At 31.5% G+C, this 17,275-nt stretch overlaps 1 protein-coding gene across 5 annotated transcripts in view; it reads right to left on the bottom strand.

Moving 5' to 3' along the window:
- The window catches only part of Eph (Eph receptor tyrosine kinase), a 742,432-nt gene that overhangs the window by 24,469 nt on the left and 700,688 nt on the right, over positions 1–17,275 (bottom strand). For all 5 annotated transcript variants that reach the window (XM_067049151.1, XM_067049149.1, XM_067049150.1 and 2 more), the window contains exon 7: positions 6,359–6,514. In XM_067049151.1, the coding sequence (XP_066905252.1) occupies positions 6,359–6,514 (156 nt within the window). The remainder of the gene's footprint in view (positions 1–6,358; positions 6,515–17,275) is intronic.

The raw sequence follows: 17,275 nt of genomic DNA, 5'->3' as shown, positions 1-17,275 counted from the left end.
ATATACACGTTTTGTACACGGCTTTGAAATAAAGATAGAAATATTTAATTTACTTGTTTTAATGACAAAAATTAATTTTTAATTGTGTGATTGTTTTTAAATCAGAGTTGCCAAACTTCTAAGATTATAAAAAAACAGAAAAAAGAAAAATAATTTCCTTAATAATTGACATTGGTACTTCAGTCAACACAGTTTATCTTACTAAAAAGGACACTGTCTTCAGTGAGTAATCAATTCTTGATTTAATACAGTTGAAAGCAAGAAGTTTCCTATTCAACGTCGGAGGCTTAGGCTTTATCATAAAGTTAATCCTTTGTCACAGCCTGAGGGAGGCACTCCAAGAACAGCCAACACGTATCCTTCCACGTGGAGGATCCCAAATGTAATTAAGGGAATTGGAAAGCTGGGATGCGGTAGGCTATGCTAAGGGCAAATCGGTGGCGTACTCTTGGCGTTCCAATCCCGCTGAGTGGACGGTTAGATCGCACTTGTTCGACCATCATTCCCGATCTATTCTTCATTGGCTTTCAAATCAGGAATATCTAAATCCAAATAAATTGAATTTAATCATTAATATTATATGATTTAAGTAAAGATATACGCAGCATACATAATAACGTCGTCATACATCATCAAAATTATTCTAGAATTCGACTAACAAAGTCCTAATTTCGAAGGACAAAATTGTTCAAATCGTAGTGGAATTTGGATACGTTATTTTAGGTTTGTAACATAAATTAGAACAGAATTTGGTATGAAAGAATCCTATGTAATATTTCATATTACTCTCACCTGAACTCGACTTACATGAATACTATTTTCATTACAAGTAATTCATAAAGTATGCTTAGTATTATTAGTCTAGGCACGAATACTGCTATGCAGGGGTTTAACTTTGATATTTAAATTAAAATTACTTTTTTTTTTTTTTTTAAATATTTTTTATGAATCCAATAGTTTTTATAAAACCAATCTTAACAAATTCTGTATTTGGGAGTTACAGGATATCTTTCTTTCCTTAATGAATAGTAACTATGAATAGCATGAGTTAAAACAAAACCCTTATAGCTATTTCGGATATAAAAGATAACAATATGAAAAATATCTATTAAAAAAAACATTTATGGATGTTAAACATTTTAAAAAATTGAAATTTTTGGATGTGAAATGGCTGTGATAAAGAGATGGAGTACGTTTGAAAAAAAAGAGGCTTTTTAATCACAAAGCAATAATTATAATTATAATATTTATTTATAATACTTTAATAAGTAACAGTAAGTTGATATTTAAGGACGAGAGGGAATAGTAACTCCTTCTTGATAATTGATGTTACTGGCTATGAGAGGGTCCAAATAGAACTTAAATATAAGAAGAAAGTCTTCGTAGACCGTTGGTTTAGCGGTTGTGCAAGGAGGTGATCTGATCAGAATCATGCTCGACCGCCAGATTTTTCTCTAATTAAGGAAACCCACTTTATGAGGCCGGGTGGGCCCCAGAATAGGGTTGACACGCAGCTCCAGTAACAGAATTAACGATTATCAGTCACAGTCGAATTCGGATCCGGGTCCTTGGAGTTAGTAGCACAGTTTTTACCACTGAGCTATCCCGCACACTAACAATAATATAATAAAATGATATTACAATTACCATCTGAAGGCATCCGTCCCCTACCTCCTTTCAATTTCTGTTTAGAAGATATTTCAAAAATACACGCTACTTTGTGTTCTTATGCGAAACCACAATTCCATCCCATTGCACTATACTGTAACAAAGATAAACTTATGGACCATAACCAAACTGACTAATTTAAGTTTCCTTGACCGAGGGATTTACCTTCATGCGGCCTGAAGGGATTCTATTCCTTTGTATAACTTACAGGGAACGCTAGATAACCCATATAGATTTACGACCACTATGGGAGGTAGGACATATTCTGCAATAACTAGTGTGACGTTTACGACCGCTTAACAGAATCCCTGGATTAAACCAGACATGATTCAAAGTCCATCGATTCCTATGTAAGACTTTTTAATGCTTTGCATTCTTGCTGATTCATTTTTAGCCGGGGCAATACAATGTAATGTACCACAATATTGCGAGAACCGTGGCTCAAGACATTTGCATGAGTAAGCCATGAGAGAGGCCTGGGCTATCTTAAATAATTGTTTGATAAAATAAAACTAAATTTATAATTTACATCAAAATTATCACAGAAATTTATATTTCTTAAAAGGAAACAAAAAATCAAACAAGCTAAAAAACAAAACAATAACAATAAAATAAAACAAATCACCAAGATATTTTCCCCAATTTTTGTTTTGATAAGAGTTGAAAAGTGATTTAATTATTTCATCAATGTTATAAACATGGAAAAAAATGGAGGGGGGTTGAAAAAAGTCCAGACCCACAAAAGACAATTCTTTATCAGTTACTCGATTCATAAACGTATCTGCAAACTTTGAACTCAATTTTAAAGAGATACATACAGTGGTGCACAAAAACTTATAACATCTAGAAATCCTATCTTATGGCATCTGAGTAGTAAATATATATGCATAATTTATAAATATAATCAAATATATAAATTTTAAACTCATTTGATTGGGACTATTAAAGGACAATATATTAGATAAACATGAAATCCCCAAAACCATATTCAAAATCTTACGAAACGTAAACTAAAAGTCTCTCATCTGGCAAACCTTAAGAAATATGAACACTTCACTATAATTAATTATATTGCGCCTACTTTTATGTATCTATTAAATTATTTAATGTTTAAATAATTTTTAATCGATATTATTATCAATCAATAGTAGTATATCAGATAAAGGATCCTTTCGCTAATTCCCTAATTGGGCGTTATCGGTAGAAGATAGGACCGTTCTTCTTTGCTAAATTACTGCCCTAACCAGTATTTATTTAACTTAAACTTTATTTTTCTATTAAAAGTGTGGAATATCATAAAAAAAACAACAAAAATATGTAAACAAATCATAAGTATTAACAAACTAAAAAAAGAAACTAACAGATATTTAAATAATTCCTATCAGTAAAATTAATAAGTTTTGAAATAAATCAAACAAGATTTCTGAACCGAATAGCCTTCAATGTTCAAAAATAATACAAAAATCATCATAAAAATATTCAAGATCAGAGTATCCCCGAAGGGAAATTAAACCAAAACAGAATAGCATACGCCTATTTAAAAGCTCTCAGAAAATAAAAGAAAAACATGAACAAAAAAACAAAAGAAAATGGTCTATAAAACGTTACGATCCTCGGAGGAGAGTTTTCCTTTTAATATCAGTCAGTAATTACCTTTTTGTTTTCCCAGTGATTAAGTGAGCCCTGAGTTCTCGCAGGGAAATGACGCCGTGCTGTTTTTGCAGTCTACTTTTTGCCGTGGCATACCGAAGCTGTCTGATGTCCCACCGGCTCTCGAGTTAATTTAGTAAAGTGGATACCTAGACCTTATCAACCCTGCCTCTCTCCACTTCTGTCAAAATTAAAATTTTTATATGCCTTTATTTATCATCTTTCTACTTACTCCCTCTCCTCTCCGTAAAAAAGGACCATGGAGAACATCTCTCCTATACAAAACTTTGGAATTAACATCAGCCTTCGTTATCTTTTGGTCTCCAGTCCGATTTACTTTATGTTTTGAGTAATGCAATCCGTTGAAGTAAATTAAAAGTTGTGTAGCATATTTCTCACATGAACATCTACAAACTAATTTGTTTTTGAGGATCTTGAAATAAGACTTCTTGACTATAAGTTATTAACGATTAAACTTGGGAATAAGCATAGTCCTTACAGGTGTAAGTTAAAATTTATTGGAAGGCATGACACTATAATACACTCACAAACTTTTGCGCAGTTCTTCCTGAACATTCCTTGTTCACAATCACCCATATACACTATAACATGTGCAAATGTCACAAGCCACATCTTTTATTTATTTTTGTATACATCATTTTTAAAACTCGACAATTTCAGCAATGATTAAACATTTTCGTCACAACACAAAATTTGGCTTATAAATACGGAGGTTATTCTTGGTCCAAGCCACAGAAATCCATTCTATACCAAGGGATCATTGAGGGAGGCATTTTTTTGACAAATAAACTGCTGAAAAATGATTACCAAATCTTTTTTTAATAAGCGCCGGACAAATATTGGATAAAATAAATTGCCTTTTAATATACAGGCCAGACAAAGGAACAAACGATCGGTGATTTTCAAGTTTGAGTTTGGTGTTGGAAAGATGTTGGACCGCTCTGCTAGACAGCAAACAAGATACAATTAGCCTGACCGACAAGCTGAACCAAAACCTAGAGAGAGAATCGATGACTGGGTCAAGAGGCCCGGTCTACACAGGGTTGTAAGGAGTTGTGGTTGCAGGGTTCAGTTTGCTCTTAGTCCTTCAATGGGTTCAAGAACACCGAAATGTGAAGAACTATTAGGATAAGAATGAAAGGGGAAAAAGTATTAAGGTTAACCGTGTAGGAACAAATATCAGTATTATCTGGAGTCGTACTTAAAGGCGTTGAGTAGCCTGGAGAATTTAGGCATTTAGGCAACCCCGAATTGCACGTTTTCAGAAGAATAATAAAAATTGATCTAGCGTTTAAACTAGGCGTTTAACCTACTGAAACATAGATAGGAAAATTCTATTAGGTCTATCTTTAGGGATTTAATGGAGTTGAATGGAGAACAGAAGACAGAGAATACAGATCAAATAAAAAATGACAAAAATGCTTAACTTCACTCACAGCTATTATTTCACACTTATTTATTTAAAGAGCAGAGGATGGTTGGGACTGCAACGGACGTAGGAATTATTAATCTCTTGATCGACTGATGCCAGTTCGGGAGGTTCTGCAGTCGCTAGGGGATTTGCATACTACAATTCGCCTTTATTTGGTTGGATTTTATCTCCACTGGTCAGGTTCTGTTTGCTTTACAATATTTACCACCGGTTACAAACGCAAAGTAAATACAAAATATAATCCCCTTTGCACGCGTAATATATGCATTGGCGTTGTTTATAGGGTTGGTAGATTAGCGATATTATTGAAGTACGTATTGAACTGAAATTATAATGTGATTAAATTTGAGGCAGGGAAATGTAAACTTCCATGCGACAACCCGGATGTAATTTTAAACAATAATTCTCTACCTCAGCAATTTATAAAAAAAATAAAAGATAGATCCATTAGATTCCACGGAAAAGTTGTTAAATGTTATCTAAATACAAAAATAAAGGCTATTTTAAAAAAGATTTTCGTTACCATTCTGTTGCTTTTCAATATATCTTACCCTAACTGCTAACTTACTAAGTATGTATTTATCGAACTGTTATTTGTTAAATGCTTATGAAATATGACATATCACAGAAGCCCTAACGGGTTCAGATTATATTATAATAATTTTTCAGCCACTTACAGGATTATGAACCTCAAACCTTAGTTTTCGAATATTATTTTAGAATGGTTTTTAAATATAGTTTATAATTTTATTAAATCAAAAATTATTTATGAGTATTAGTTTTAATGATTCTAATAGTATGAAGCCTGAATAAAATTAATGTAAAAATGAAAAATTTTCTATAATTATGCTTCACTTAATTACATTCACTATATTTCCGATACTAAGAAGACTCCGTAGATATATTTTCAAAACTGTAGGAGCCAATGAAAGAAATAAAAGAGAATAGACGATTGCGTATTAGCAGAATCCCCAATCTGATTTATTTGTTTGCTCGCCACTGTAATCAAGTCAGTGGAATTTCACAATCAATTGAACAAACAGGACCGAATCAGCTTTCTCATCACAGAAATTATTGATATCCGCCATTGTTGCCTTTGGTTAAATTTTTGCTTCCTCGCTACTGAAGAGAGGGAAGTTTTGTGTCCAAGCTCAAAATGAAAAACATTTAGTAGTCTGTCTGTCTCTTTGATAAAATCCATTTACTAAATAAAACATATTTCACTGAAAAATGGAAATGACCTTAAGATGTTTCAAATAATTTAATGCCATTGAAAATCTGCTCTGAAATTTTAGGACCATTTTTGTTAGAATAACGATGCTTTTGAAATTGAAATTTCAAAGGATGTATGAACATAAATTAAAAAATTAATAGGTGACCGTTAATTTACAAATCATCAAAAGAGTAGAAGTTCGGTAGTAGTAAGAGATGCATTTAAAAATTTATGCTCACCAAGAACCCTCCTTGTCTATCATATCATATAGTTATAACAATAATTAACTACCTTTAACATGCTAAACTACTTTCTAGAGTTAGTTAAATTGTAACGAACATATTTGCTTATAATATAAACATATCTCTACTTACGGGTACAAGGCATGCTTTTGGGGTCTTCAGGCGACCTGTAGAATCCTGAGTTGCATCGACACTCAGACAATCCATAGTCGGGTGCTTTGCTGTGCGGGGGGCAAGGTTGGCAATGATCATCACCAGTAGCATGCTTGTACTTTCCAGGTGGACACACTGAAACAAAAAACAAATCATATTTATACATTCCATTAATATTAAAAACAAAATTTTAATTCAGTTTTAAAAATATTATTGTCACTTATACTGATAAGTATGAAACAGGCCTATGGAAAACCAACAGAAATGGTCCTCCAGGGCGGATTGGTCTCAAAAAATAAATTTAATCTAAAAAGTACTATGGTTTTATTAATCAATGACATAATTTTTTAAACCATTAGTTTTTAAAACTTTATTTATTGAAATTTACAACAAGATTACAAATGCATTAAGTAAATAGTTTAGTTTTTGTGAGCAAACACATTTTATAAAATCGTGCGAATGCACTAGGCGCCGAATTCTGACAATCTATCATCACTGACATCAGAGTAGGACGAAGAAAGCACAGGAGATATAACAGGGGCCCTATCACACTCAGCAACAACAGATATTACACAAAAACAATCATCAGAAGATAGTAAAACCCAAACCCAAGGATTGCCCTCTTATAGCCAAGTGCCACCCTTCTTCGGAAGATAATAATAAAACCTTCATCCAAAGGGAGGAGGGATAGGAAGGTTGGAATTGGTGTGAGAGCAACGCACCCCACGTGTATATGTTCTTCAAGTCGGTTAGGTGTCAGAGAGTGAGCAATAACAATATATAGCTATATTACAAATAATTATACAGCGTAACTAAAACTATTATAATTACAATATAGAACTTGGTAACCTCACACAGTCGAATTAGGGATTTAACTTGACTTCCTCGGTCACTTTTCCATCATTTCCTCTCCCCAGGTTTTAATACAGGGTTTATTGTTGAATAAATTATACAAAAATAACAATAAAATTCGATTTCAAAATAAATATTCCCATTAACTTATTTTTGGAATGTGCCAAAACATAACCTAGAGTTTTTTTTCAAAAAATCGAAAGACTATAAAATCACTGCCACTTTATTTTCCAAAGTTCATTTCATACTGCTAAGTAGTAAGACTGCTTTCAACTGATAAGGTATTCTTTTTTCATTACTTTTTTTTTTAGACTGTTGATGTTAGATCTGAAGATTCTAATTTCAAAATACATTCCCCAATTTAGCTCATTTTTTAATGATGAGTAGTTAGTTGACCGTGAATTATATATGCGAAAAGATGATTGTAAAAATAATTAAAAACTTATTAGAGCCAACGTTTCGGCTCTAACATTTGAAGGGGTGGGGAGAATGAAATTTAAAAAAAAAATTTTTTTTTATTTACATTAAAATTGTTAATATTAATTGTAACTTGGTTAAAGTAAGTTTACAGTAAGACACCGATTTGAAATTTCTGCAAGCATTTTTGTTAGATCCATCTTTGCTATCCTGATGCCAATGAACAAAATATTGAATGCTGAGTTACTTTCAGGTAACCAAATCACTGGATTCATGGTTGTATTCAAACTATCCAAAATATATTTTATAAAAGGACTGAAATTATTTAAAGAAAATGTTGCTAACCTACATAATTAATTTTTTTTTTTAAATTAAAATATTTCTGGTTAGGTGACAAGACGGATACACCACAGGACGTGCCTACACAATATCGAAGACTAAGGCTTATTAGCCTTCAGTTAATTAGTTGAGCTAAGGGTTCCCTGATAACACCATCCAAAGAGGACTATGCAAAGCAGCCCAAATTTCCATATTAAACCTTTTCCAGTCGACTTTAGCCCCTGTATATTCATTAAAACTCGGATCCGTTTAAAATTTATAACGTCCCAAAGGGCTTTGCATAGCTGATATCTCTTAGTCCTTTGTCACTCCTCCTCGGTCCAAGAGATTCCTATTAATTTAGACTAATTAGTGTAGAGGCTGAGTGATTTGAATTTAAAGACGTTCGGTGGTTGGAGAAAAAAACTTATTTGGGAGTCAGTGAAGCCGGGACAGAATCAAGAAGAACAGGGTGTAGGTTCGGTCTTTCGTCTTGGTGATAATTGGTAGTGTAGGACAGGGAAACAAGATGGGTTGTCGTTGGTCAGAACAGTTGCCACAACTTACTCTTTATTATGTGACTTCAAAGTTATACTATAAAAAGGTATGAATCACCGTAATTTACATACTATAAATTGTATTACTCTTTGCCCTATGAATAAATTATATAATACCTTGAGGAGAGAATGATTAACTACCTCAATTAAAATTTTGAATATGAAGTAATGATCCTACAAGAGCCTAGTTTATAAAAATCACTAAGCTCAATTAATTAAAAAAAATAATATGTTATATTTTAAATAGTATAATTTTAATCCTATCGCTACTTCCTTTAATTAATGTTTTGGTATTTTATGATATAAATAAAATTAGCATTGTTTTATTTTTTCTCGTTTTTAGTCGCATTTTACAGTACTGTTTGAACCCAAGCCCAGTGTACCTAATTATCGTTGCTTAATTGAAAATAAAACAGATATTTTAATTGTTATAATCTCAACATAAAAAATACCACAGGCACGGAAATAATAATTTTGTTCATCAGGAAATTACAATACGATACAAGCGTATTCATAATTAGATCGAAATTAAAAACTGTTTTGAAAGTATTTTGTTTTGTTACATTGAAACTGAATATTTTATTATTATATTTAAAAAAGATATTCAATTTTTTACTGATATTTGACAACTGTTTAAAATCAAATTCAAGGAAAAAAATAATGAACAAGAACGTTAGATATCTAGAGTAGATTTAAGAAATAATGCAAATCAGTTGGAGAGGAAAAAAAAAATCAAGCTAGAATGAAAATAAAATAAAACCGAAAAGCCTGGTAAAACCAAGAAGTTCCGACAACTACCTGACTTCAGAGCGTGTAAATTTGCAACAAAAAGAAAACAGCCGTGAAGCCTGCCGATTAGGGAAGAACAATTAGAATGGCCTCGCCTTAACCTGTAGGTTCTCCAGCCAGCCGCTGGAATCTGATTCATTAGGTGGCGAGGTGTGGTATGCAGATGGGACTGAGAGATGTCAGAGGTTGAAGGGTACAGTGTCCGTCTGGGTATGTGAAGTAGGATCCATTCTTCAAATGAAAACCTTATGTAGGCATTACTGAGCTACACTTTTCACATTAATTAACAACTCACGTATTCTATGGATATGTTACTTCATTAACAAGGATTATCATCTGAACTTACATTACAGGCGTTCCAGCAAGGGTTGCCTCGTCAGCACTGAGTCCCAACCGCTTCGATCTAAACAATTATCTCCTGTAGACCAGCCATTTCCTTCTGCGTCCTCTCTTCCCAGGCGGAACCTAATCCAGCATTCGGCCAACAATCGTCGGACAGTCCTCTCATATGCTCGTACCATTTTTGGCGGCTTACCCTGCTCCTTTCAATTATTGATGCACTCATATCCATCCTCTAGCGAATTTTACCATTTTTAATTCTATCCAGCCTGTTAACACGGAGACACCTCCAGAAATCCATCTCAACCGTCTGCACCTTTGACTCCACTAAGGTTGTGATGATTCGACGCTTGTTCTCTGTAGAAAGGTCCGTATTCCAGAGGACTGGATTCGAGTAGCCTTACGGGCTTGCTTCACCTTCCTTCAGCTGTCATGCTAAGACGACTTTTCAGCATCCAAATAAGAAGCCAGGTACTTAAAAATATTCACTATTTTACATGCCTCCCTGTCCACTAGAAGCGCACCAGTATAAGTACCGCCAATGTCCTATACTCAGTCTTCTCTTCTATTAATTCTTAAGCACACCATTTCAAAGCAGGCCTTTAGCAAACATACAATCATTTCGAAGTACAGACACGACTTCGAAGACCAACGACTACTACTGTCATCAATAAATTGTCCGAGCCTCATCCTTATGGAACTCCATCCCTTTCTCCAGTGGAAGCTCCAATACCCTCCCTACCTTTAAATCCCGCCTGTTCAAAAATTTCTTATCCATTCAGACCCCATAAAATTGTAAATTAATATAATTGTAAATATGTATGTTAACTATTATATCATTCTTAATTATTTTTACATCGTTTTCTTTTCTCTTTTTTATTTATTAATTTTTTTTTATTGTTCAACAGATAAAAGTGAGAAAATAACCTAGAGTTATTTTTTATAATGACTGTTTATATTTCTTTGTATTTTTTGTTTAAGTATCTCTGAGGCTCCTCAGCCCTCATCTATTCATTTCTCTGTATTATTCTAAAGGGACTCGTCCCAGAATAAATAAATAAAAATATTCATCAGTTATTAGGGAAATTTTTAATACTCAGCTTGAGTCACATAAATATAACCTCGAGCAATCAGAAATGGCCAATTTATGCCTAATCGACCGTATCTGAATAAAAATAATAAAGAAAAATGAACATTATTTTATATTAAATATGTACGGAGATAAGAAAAACAGGATTTCCCTTCCCCACCATTACAGCCGGGTAAACATGCAAACATCCCGAGCCAAAGGGTTCCAACCCTCTTCCCTATGGCGAAATATCAGGCAACCCAGCCCTCAAGGTAATCAGGTGTAATTGAATTATACATATCATATCCGGACTATCCCCCGGGCGCGTTTTCATAACGGTGAAAGGGATTTTTCGCTTGGGAGGAAACTGGAATGGGATGTGCAAAGGGTTGAGAGAAGCCTGGGGCGAAACCTCTTGTTCCAGCCAATTCATATCCAGGAAATAAGTTACTGTTTAACTTAGCGACTTCATTACTTCTCTTGTACAAAGATAAATTTCCATCTAGGGCAGTTTTCCTCCACCGACCGACCGACTCTTGTTTAATGAAAATGTATGCACAGCCGGTGTGCAACGAGGATTTATAATTGCCAGGGCAAGTAGTCCATTTGAAAGTTGGAGCGCTCGCTACATCATTGAGGAATAGTCTTAGCAGTGGTAGGGGGGGGGGGGGCGAAGAGGGTTCCTATTGACTAACTTTATCCTAGGAGCTTTCTATGGAAAGTTATTTGCGGAGGGGCAGATTACATTTTCTACAGTGTGTGTGTGTGTGTGCATGTGACGTTTAATAGAACATATTAATAATTGTCTAGCTATAATTAATGGGCTCAGTTTTTAAATTTATGAAACAATCCAAGGAAGTATGGTAATGGCAGGGAAAAAAAAAACTAACATAAATAAAATATTTTCTGGCCCTCAATGTAAAAAATTATTATTTTTCTAAATTGATGTATTCAATTTCCTTTTATACGTGTAAATATGTGTATAAACAATAGTTAGCCCTTTTTGTTAATTATTTTTGGTTCATCTACGTTTGATTCTTTTTCATTTATATTATTAGAAAGAAACCACGCTATGATTTATGAGATGATGTATGTTTTTGTTTTATCTATTTTATTTTATTTTTTAATTTAACATATTATGTTAAATGGTGTTGTTTTTTTTTCTCCAATTTATTATTTTACCTATATGATGTTCTAATTTTTTTAGTATTTTTTTTTTAGTAAGTTTATTTTTATTTTTTTAAATTTGGTATTCTACTCTAAGGCACTAATGCATCTTGTCGATACCTGTAATATTATTATAAAGGGACTAGTCCCAGAAAAAATAAATAATATTATTATAATTATAATTAAAAAAAAAACAAAAACGTTGAAACTGATTGTGATTATTTTCATCGTCTGATATTTTTAAGGAGCTCCCCAGTATATGAAACTATTCGAACTATTTCTTATGAAATTTTGAGTTTCACATCAAATTGTGAAAACTCATATTTAATAAAAAAATAAAATAAATAAATAAATGAAAAAAAAAAAATATTATTGAGGACAGGTAACTAAAGTTTTTAAAACTTGAAATCTTTCAGCCAACAAATATATCTGGTAAAGTCAAAACAGCAGAAAAAAACAAGTATAAAAAAAAATAGGAAATTCCAAGATAAACTTTGTTCTTAACGATTAGATTAGATTAAAGTGGGATATGTACCTCATTTTTCCGCTAAGCCTTTAATTAGAATCAAATAATAAAATTAAATACGTGTTTTTATTTTACAACAAAGCTTAACTCATTAATTTATTCCTTTAAGCGATTTCAGCAGAACTAATTGGTATTTAAAAAAAAAAAATAATAACAGGTATTTATTTTCATTAGCAGATGAGTTTCTGTAGGATTGTGTCATAATTATTCAATATGGCGAAACATGCTGCTAGTGTGGTAATATATAACTATATATTTTATTTTTATTTATAGATTTTTAGGTGACAAATTAATTCATAATGATGTTAATTAATACACAATAATATTTGTAATGTATAGGTAATTATCCACTTTCACTAAGCCCTGAATAGCTAAGCCTCCAAATTGATTGCAACAATAGATAAAATAGGCGAGGATTAATAAGGCTTCGACATGACCGGGCAGGATATAGTGGCGGATCATCCCCAACAGGATATAAATACGGATTCGATGAAGAAAGGTATTTTTTCCAAAGGCCCTTGGGTTGGCCCTTTATATATAAAGCAGGGGATTAACCTCAATCTTCGGGGAAAGACGGGCCTTTTTTAAAAATTGAAAAATAACCCTATCCCCTTAGGGGTCTTCCTCAGCTATAAATTTCCTTTAAGGGTTCAGTTTATCACCGGACAAATTCTAAGAATCAAATTAGAATGTGATACATTGCAAAGTAGTTTTATATAACATTTTTAATATTTCCAACTGGATCTTTCCAAAGGGAATGCACATTTTTAATAAATAATCTGAATTAATCTCCTACTCCAAAATTCATGCACTAAGTAAGGGTAGGAAAAAAAGTATATGGATCGAATGAAAAAAAAAAAATGCTAAGTGACCCTTTTTTCGAAAAAATCCTTTATTCCAATATGCTTCACATTTTAATTTTTTGTTTTCTTAAAACTTTTAACAGTATCGAATAAGGTTAGATGTATGTCTAATGATTATAAATTTACTACAAACGATGTATTGAATTTTTCGAATTTAAATTTATAATTAATCAGAGAATTTTCATATTTAAGCTTATGCACTTAAAAAATGAAACGTTTACCAAAATAAAAATACATAAAATCAAAGCTAACAAAAACTTCATTAGAATTTCGTTGATATCCGTCAATGCTAGATAATCCATCAAATTCAGATTTGAATAAAACTTATTAATAAACAAATAAAGTAATAAATTAATAAACGATTTTCTTATTTGTATTTTATAATTCAAATTAAATATAAGAAATAAATAAAAACTCATTAGTTAACAAATTAGGACTTCTTTTACTAAAAAAAAATTTTCTTGTCAACGGAATTTTTTTTTTAATTATAAGTACATTATAAAAGGTATCAGATTATTTTTTTAAAATACATTTTATGAGTTTTTTTACCCCAAAACAGTAGAGATTAATTTTCGTTTCTTCCCATAAAAAATTATTGATTTTTTTAATATTGACCCTTCACCCCCAATTATTCTCACTAATACATTATGTCCAGATCACGCTTTGCAAATGTAAACTTAAAATAGAAAAGTATATATAAAATTTAATTTTTTTTAAAAGTCAATTCACATTTTATGTAATGCAAATTTTTAAATGTTTGAACTGATATTTGCCCTTATATTTATGTATATGAACAATTAAAACAATATTAAATGTTCAAGAAAATTTAGCGTTCCCTATTTTATGTATGGGCGAATAATTGGGATGTTTATTCACTAATATACTTCATTATTGAATAAAAGTCCAACTAATAAAGTAAGAAAAACACAAACTATGTTTTTAAACGAGGTATAAAAATTGTTTATTTTTTAAGAAATAAAATTGATATTCAGAGCCTAATTGATATTAAATACCTGACAACTAAAATCTGTTACGGGGATTTTTAACGCTTCATTTCTTCAAAAGTGGATTGAACCTTTAGTTAGAAAATAAAAATAAAATCTCATAATGATCCTACCACCAGACAGCCAATGAATGCTGAACCGACAGTACGATGTTTCAATCAGGAGGTGAGATCATCACTTTGGAACTCCCACATTTTTCACAGCTGAGATCGGAGAAAGCTTCATGAGAACCTTCAATAATTCGATGAAGCTCAATCCACTAGAAACAACCCCCATCCTGTACAAAATAAATAATAAAGCGAATCCGAAGCTGAGAACGAAGACATGATCAGCCATCAAATATTAAATTCCCTTGTTTTGTCAGGCGTTCCTTTTCTCTCCCCTTTCTACAGGCTTCTACAAACAGTTCTCTTTCAATCCACCCCGTTTCTTGTATAAATATTTCAATACAAACGTATCCTGTTAAGTGGCTCATTGAGATATCTCCTTTCCGAGAATCTTTTATTTTCGTCCAGAATGCTCTTTGAGAAGGAATTGCAAATCTTATTAAAACAATAAGAAATGAAAATATATTTTCGAGAGCATCGTTGAACCTTAGCAATATGAAGACGAGTCACTCAATATCGAAATTAGACGCACCATTATTAAATTTAATGGTGTTCTGGAATATTGAAAGAGTTCAGGGAGAATAATAACAGTTCTAAATAGTAATACTGCTACATAAAAGTTAAATTTTTTGAGAATACCTTAATTAAATATAGGTTTTCTGTCGGTAATTATCTATAAAACTGGGCAGCATGTATCTCTGTATATTCACTCACTTACTTTTTAAACGCTGTTTCTCAAAACCGACGAAAACCTACAAAGTTGTGATGTGCAAACAGAATGAGTTTGAAAATGTTCGATCTCTAGGTGGTTTATATAAGTTCTAAAGCTCAAAGAGAGATGGTGGTTAAAACTGCAAATATAACAGGACTCTCCACCATTTATATAATAAAAACTATGAGCAATGGTTTCTACAATTTTTTTTCCAGTGGTTAATAATAAAATTAAATTAGACATATTCACGAAAAAAGTGATTATTGACTGATTAATGGATTGTTCAATTTATTGTCATTAGATATATAGCATGAATGATCTCGAACTGGATAATAATAATCCGTGCTTATCCTCTATAGGCTAGAGCTGTAATGTAATTAATAAATTGAAATTACATTAATCCTTCAAATTATATTCATCTTAAATGACAAGTCGTCAATACAACCGTTTGTTTTAATATATATTAAAGAGAAAATTGTAGACATAAAATAAAAACTTGTTTTCTTATAAAAAAATAAATAAATAATGATAAAAAAATAGAGAAAATTATTTATTCAGTAACTACCCGTGAGTCAACCCTGTGAATTCTGGCGCCCATCGGTGGCATCTTTAGCCTCAGTAATGTGGGAACCCTTAATTAGAGAAAATCTAGCAAAAGCATTAATTTAAAATCTTTTATTTAGGTATTGCAATTAATTTATTTTTAATAACTTCATATACTATTGCATATTTTTAAATTAAAAAAAAAAAATCTAAACAGTGAATTAAGAGTTTTCTCAGTGTTATTTATTTTTTTCTTTCGTCTATTTTATCATTTTATTTATTAATAATACATATTAAGCTGTTAGGATAAGTTAGGATTTAAAAATAAGTTAAAATCCATGGAGGGTTGGGGTTGTTGCGGTAAAGATTTTCTAAAAATAAAATAAAAAGGTGTATGTAGAATAAAATTAAATAAAAGATAAATAATAGTGGAATAAGTAAACTACTGCTGTTAAGAAAATTAAAATAAATCAATCAAATAAAATATATTATCTGGAATACATTTTCGTATCAACATATTTATTTTAAATATTTTTGTCATATAACTAGGTACCTACATAAAAAGTTTCATCGTGATATGAACAACGAAATTTAATGAACAGTAGAATAGTTTTTATCCGACCGCGGATTAACCGGATTTTTTATGCAGTTAATTGCCAGGAACATAAAATTTTTGTAAATTTTATAGAACAATGCAAAGGAACCACTCGGTGGTGTAGAAAGAAAAAAATAATTTTAATTATATTTATTTAATATTTTGAAATTTATTAAGAAATCCAATAACTGGTTATGAAATCTACACTTTTGCTTATAGTTTTAATGCATGATTATCGAATAATTTCGGGGTTTCTCCTCATCCTCAGGATTACACTAAAATATAATTAAAATATTTAGCCTCTATCGTTCACCAAAGTAGAAAATATTAAAAACTTATAATTTTTTTGATAAATTGAAATTCAGAATGATTCATGTTAACGATATAAGGCAGTTAAAATGAATATGTATCAAAACTAACATTGACAGCATTCAAATTTTTTTTTATGTAACATGACAATAGCATAATTTTAATTTTTTCAAATGAATAAATGTTGTATTATTTTTTAAATTAACGGGTCAGGTTTTCGGCCATTTCTCATAAGAAATATTTTCTCTTGAAATCTGATAAGATTGTTGGACGCACTATTTCTAGGCCCGGCTGAACAAGGAGAGATGAATTTTCCCTCCATTAATAATCCCAACTACGAAAGACTCCCGAGGCAGAGAGGAGTTGTATGAAATATAGTAATGAAAGCTGAGAACTTTTTCTCAAGCTAAGGTAAACATAAAAGGGTTGAGTTATGTTTGTTTTATGCAAATGACATTCTGTCTTCATTAATATGGGCTTAGGGTGGATAAAAAAACAAAACAAGAAAAAAAATATAAGTGCCCTAGGATCCAAACGTTCTTCTAATTATGGCCGATGGGAAGTATTTTTTATGATAGGAACGAGTTAAGAAATATTTGAATTTCATGATGAGATTATTATGTATTTTGGATAATTATGTATTCATACTAATAATACTATAGCACCAAGAATCTAAACTGCATTATATAGTACATAAATAATAATGGTACATGCGTCGTTTTACATATT

This window comes from Halyomorpha halys, unplaced genomic scaffold (assembly GCF_000696795.3).
Source record: "Halyomorpha halys isolate HHAL.00 unplaced genomic scaffold, Hhal_1.1 Scaffold287.1, whole genome shotgun sequence".
NCBI lineage: Eukaryota > Metazoa > Arthropoda > Insecta > Hemiptera > Pentatomidae > Halyomorpha > Halyomorpha halys.
The sequence above is the reverse complement of the archived record's forward strand: the minus strand, read 5'-3'. Positions and strand labels throughout refer to the sequence as shown.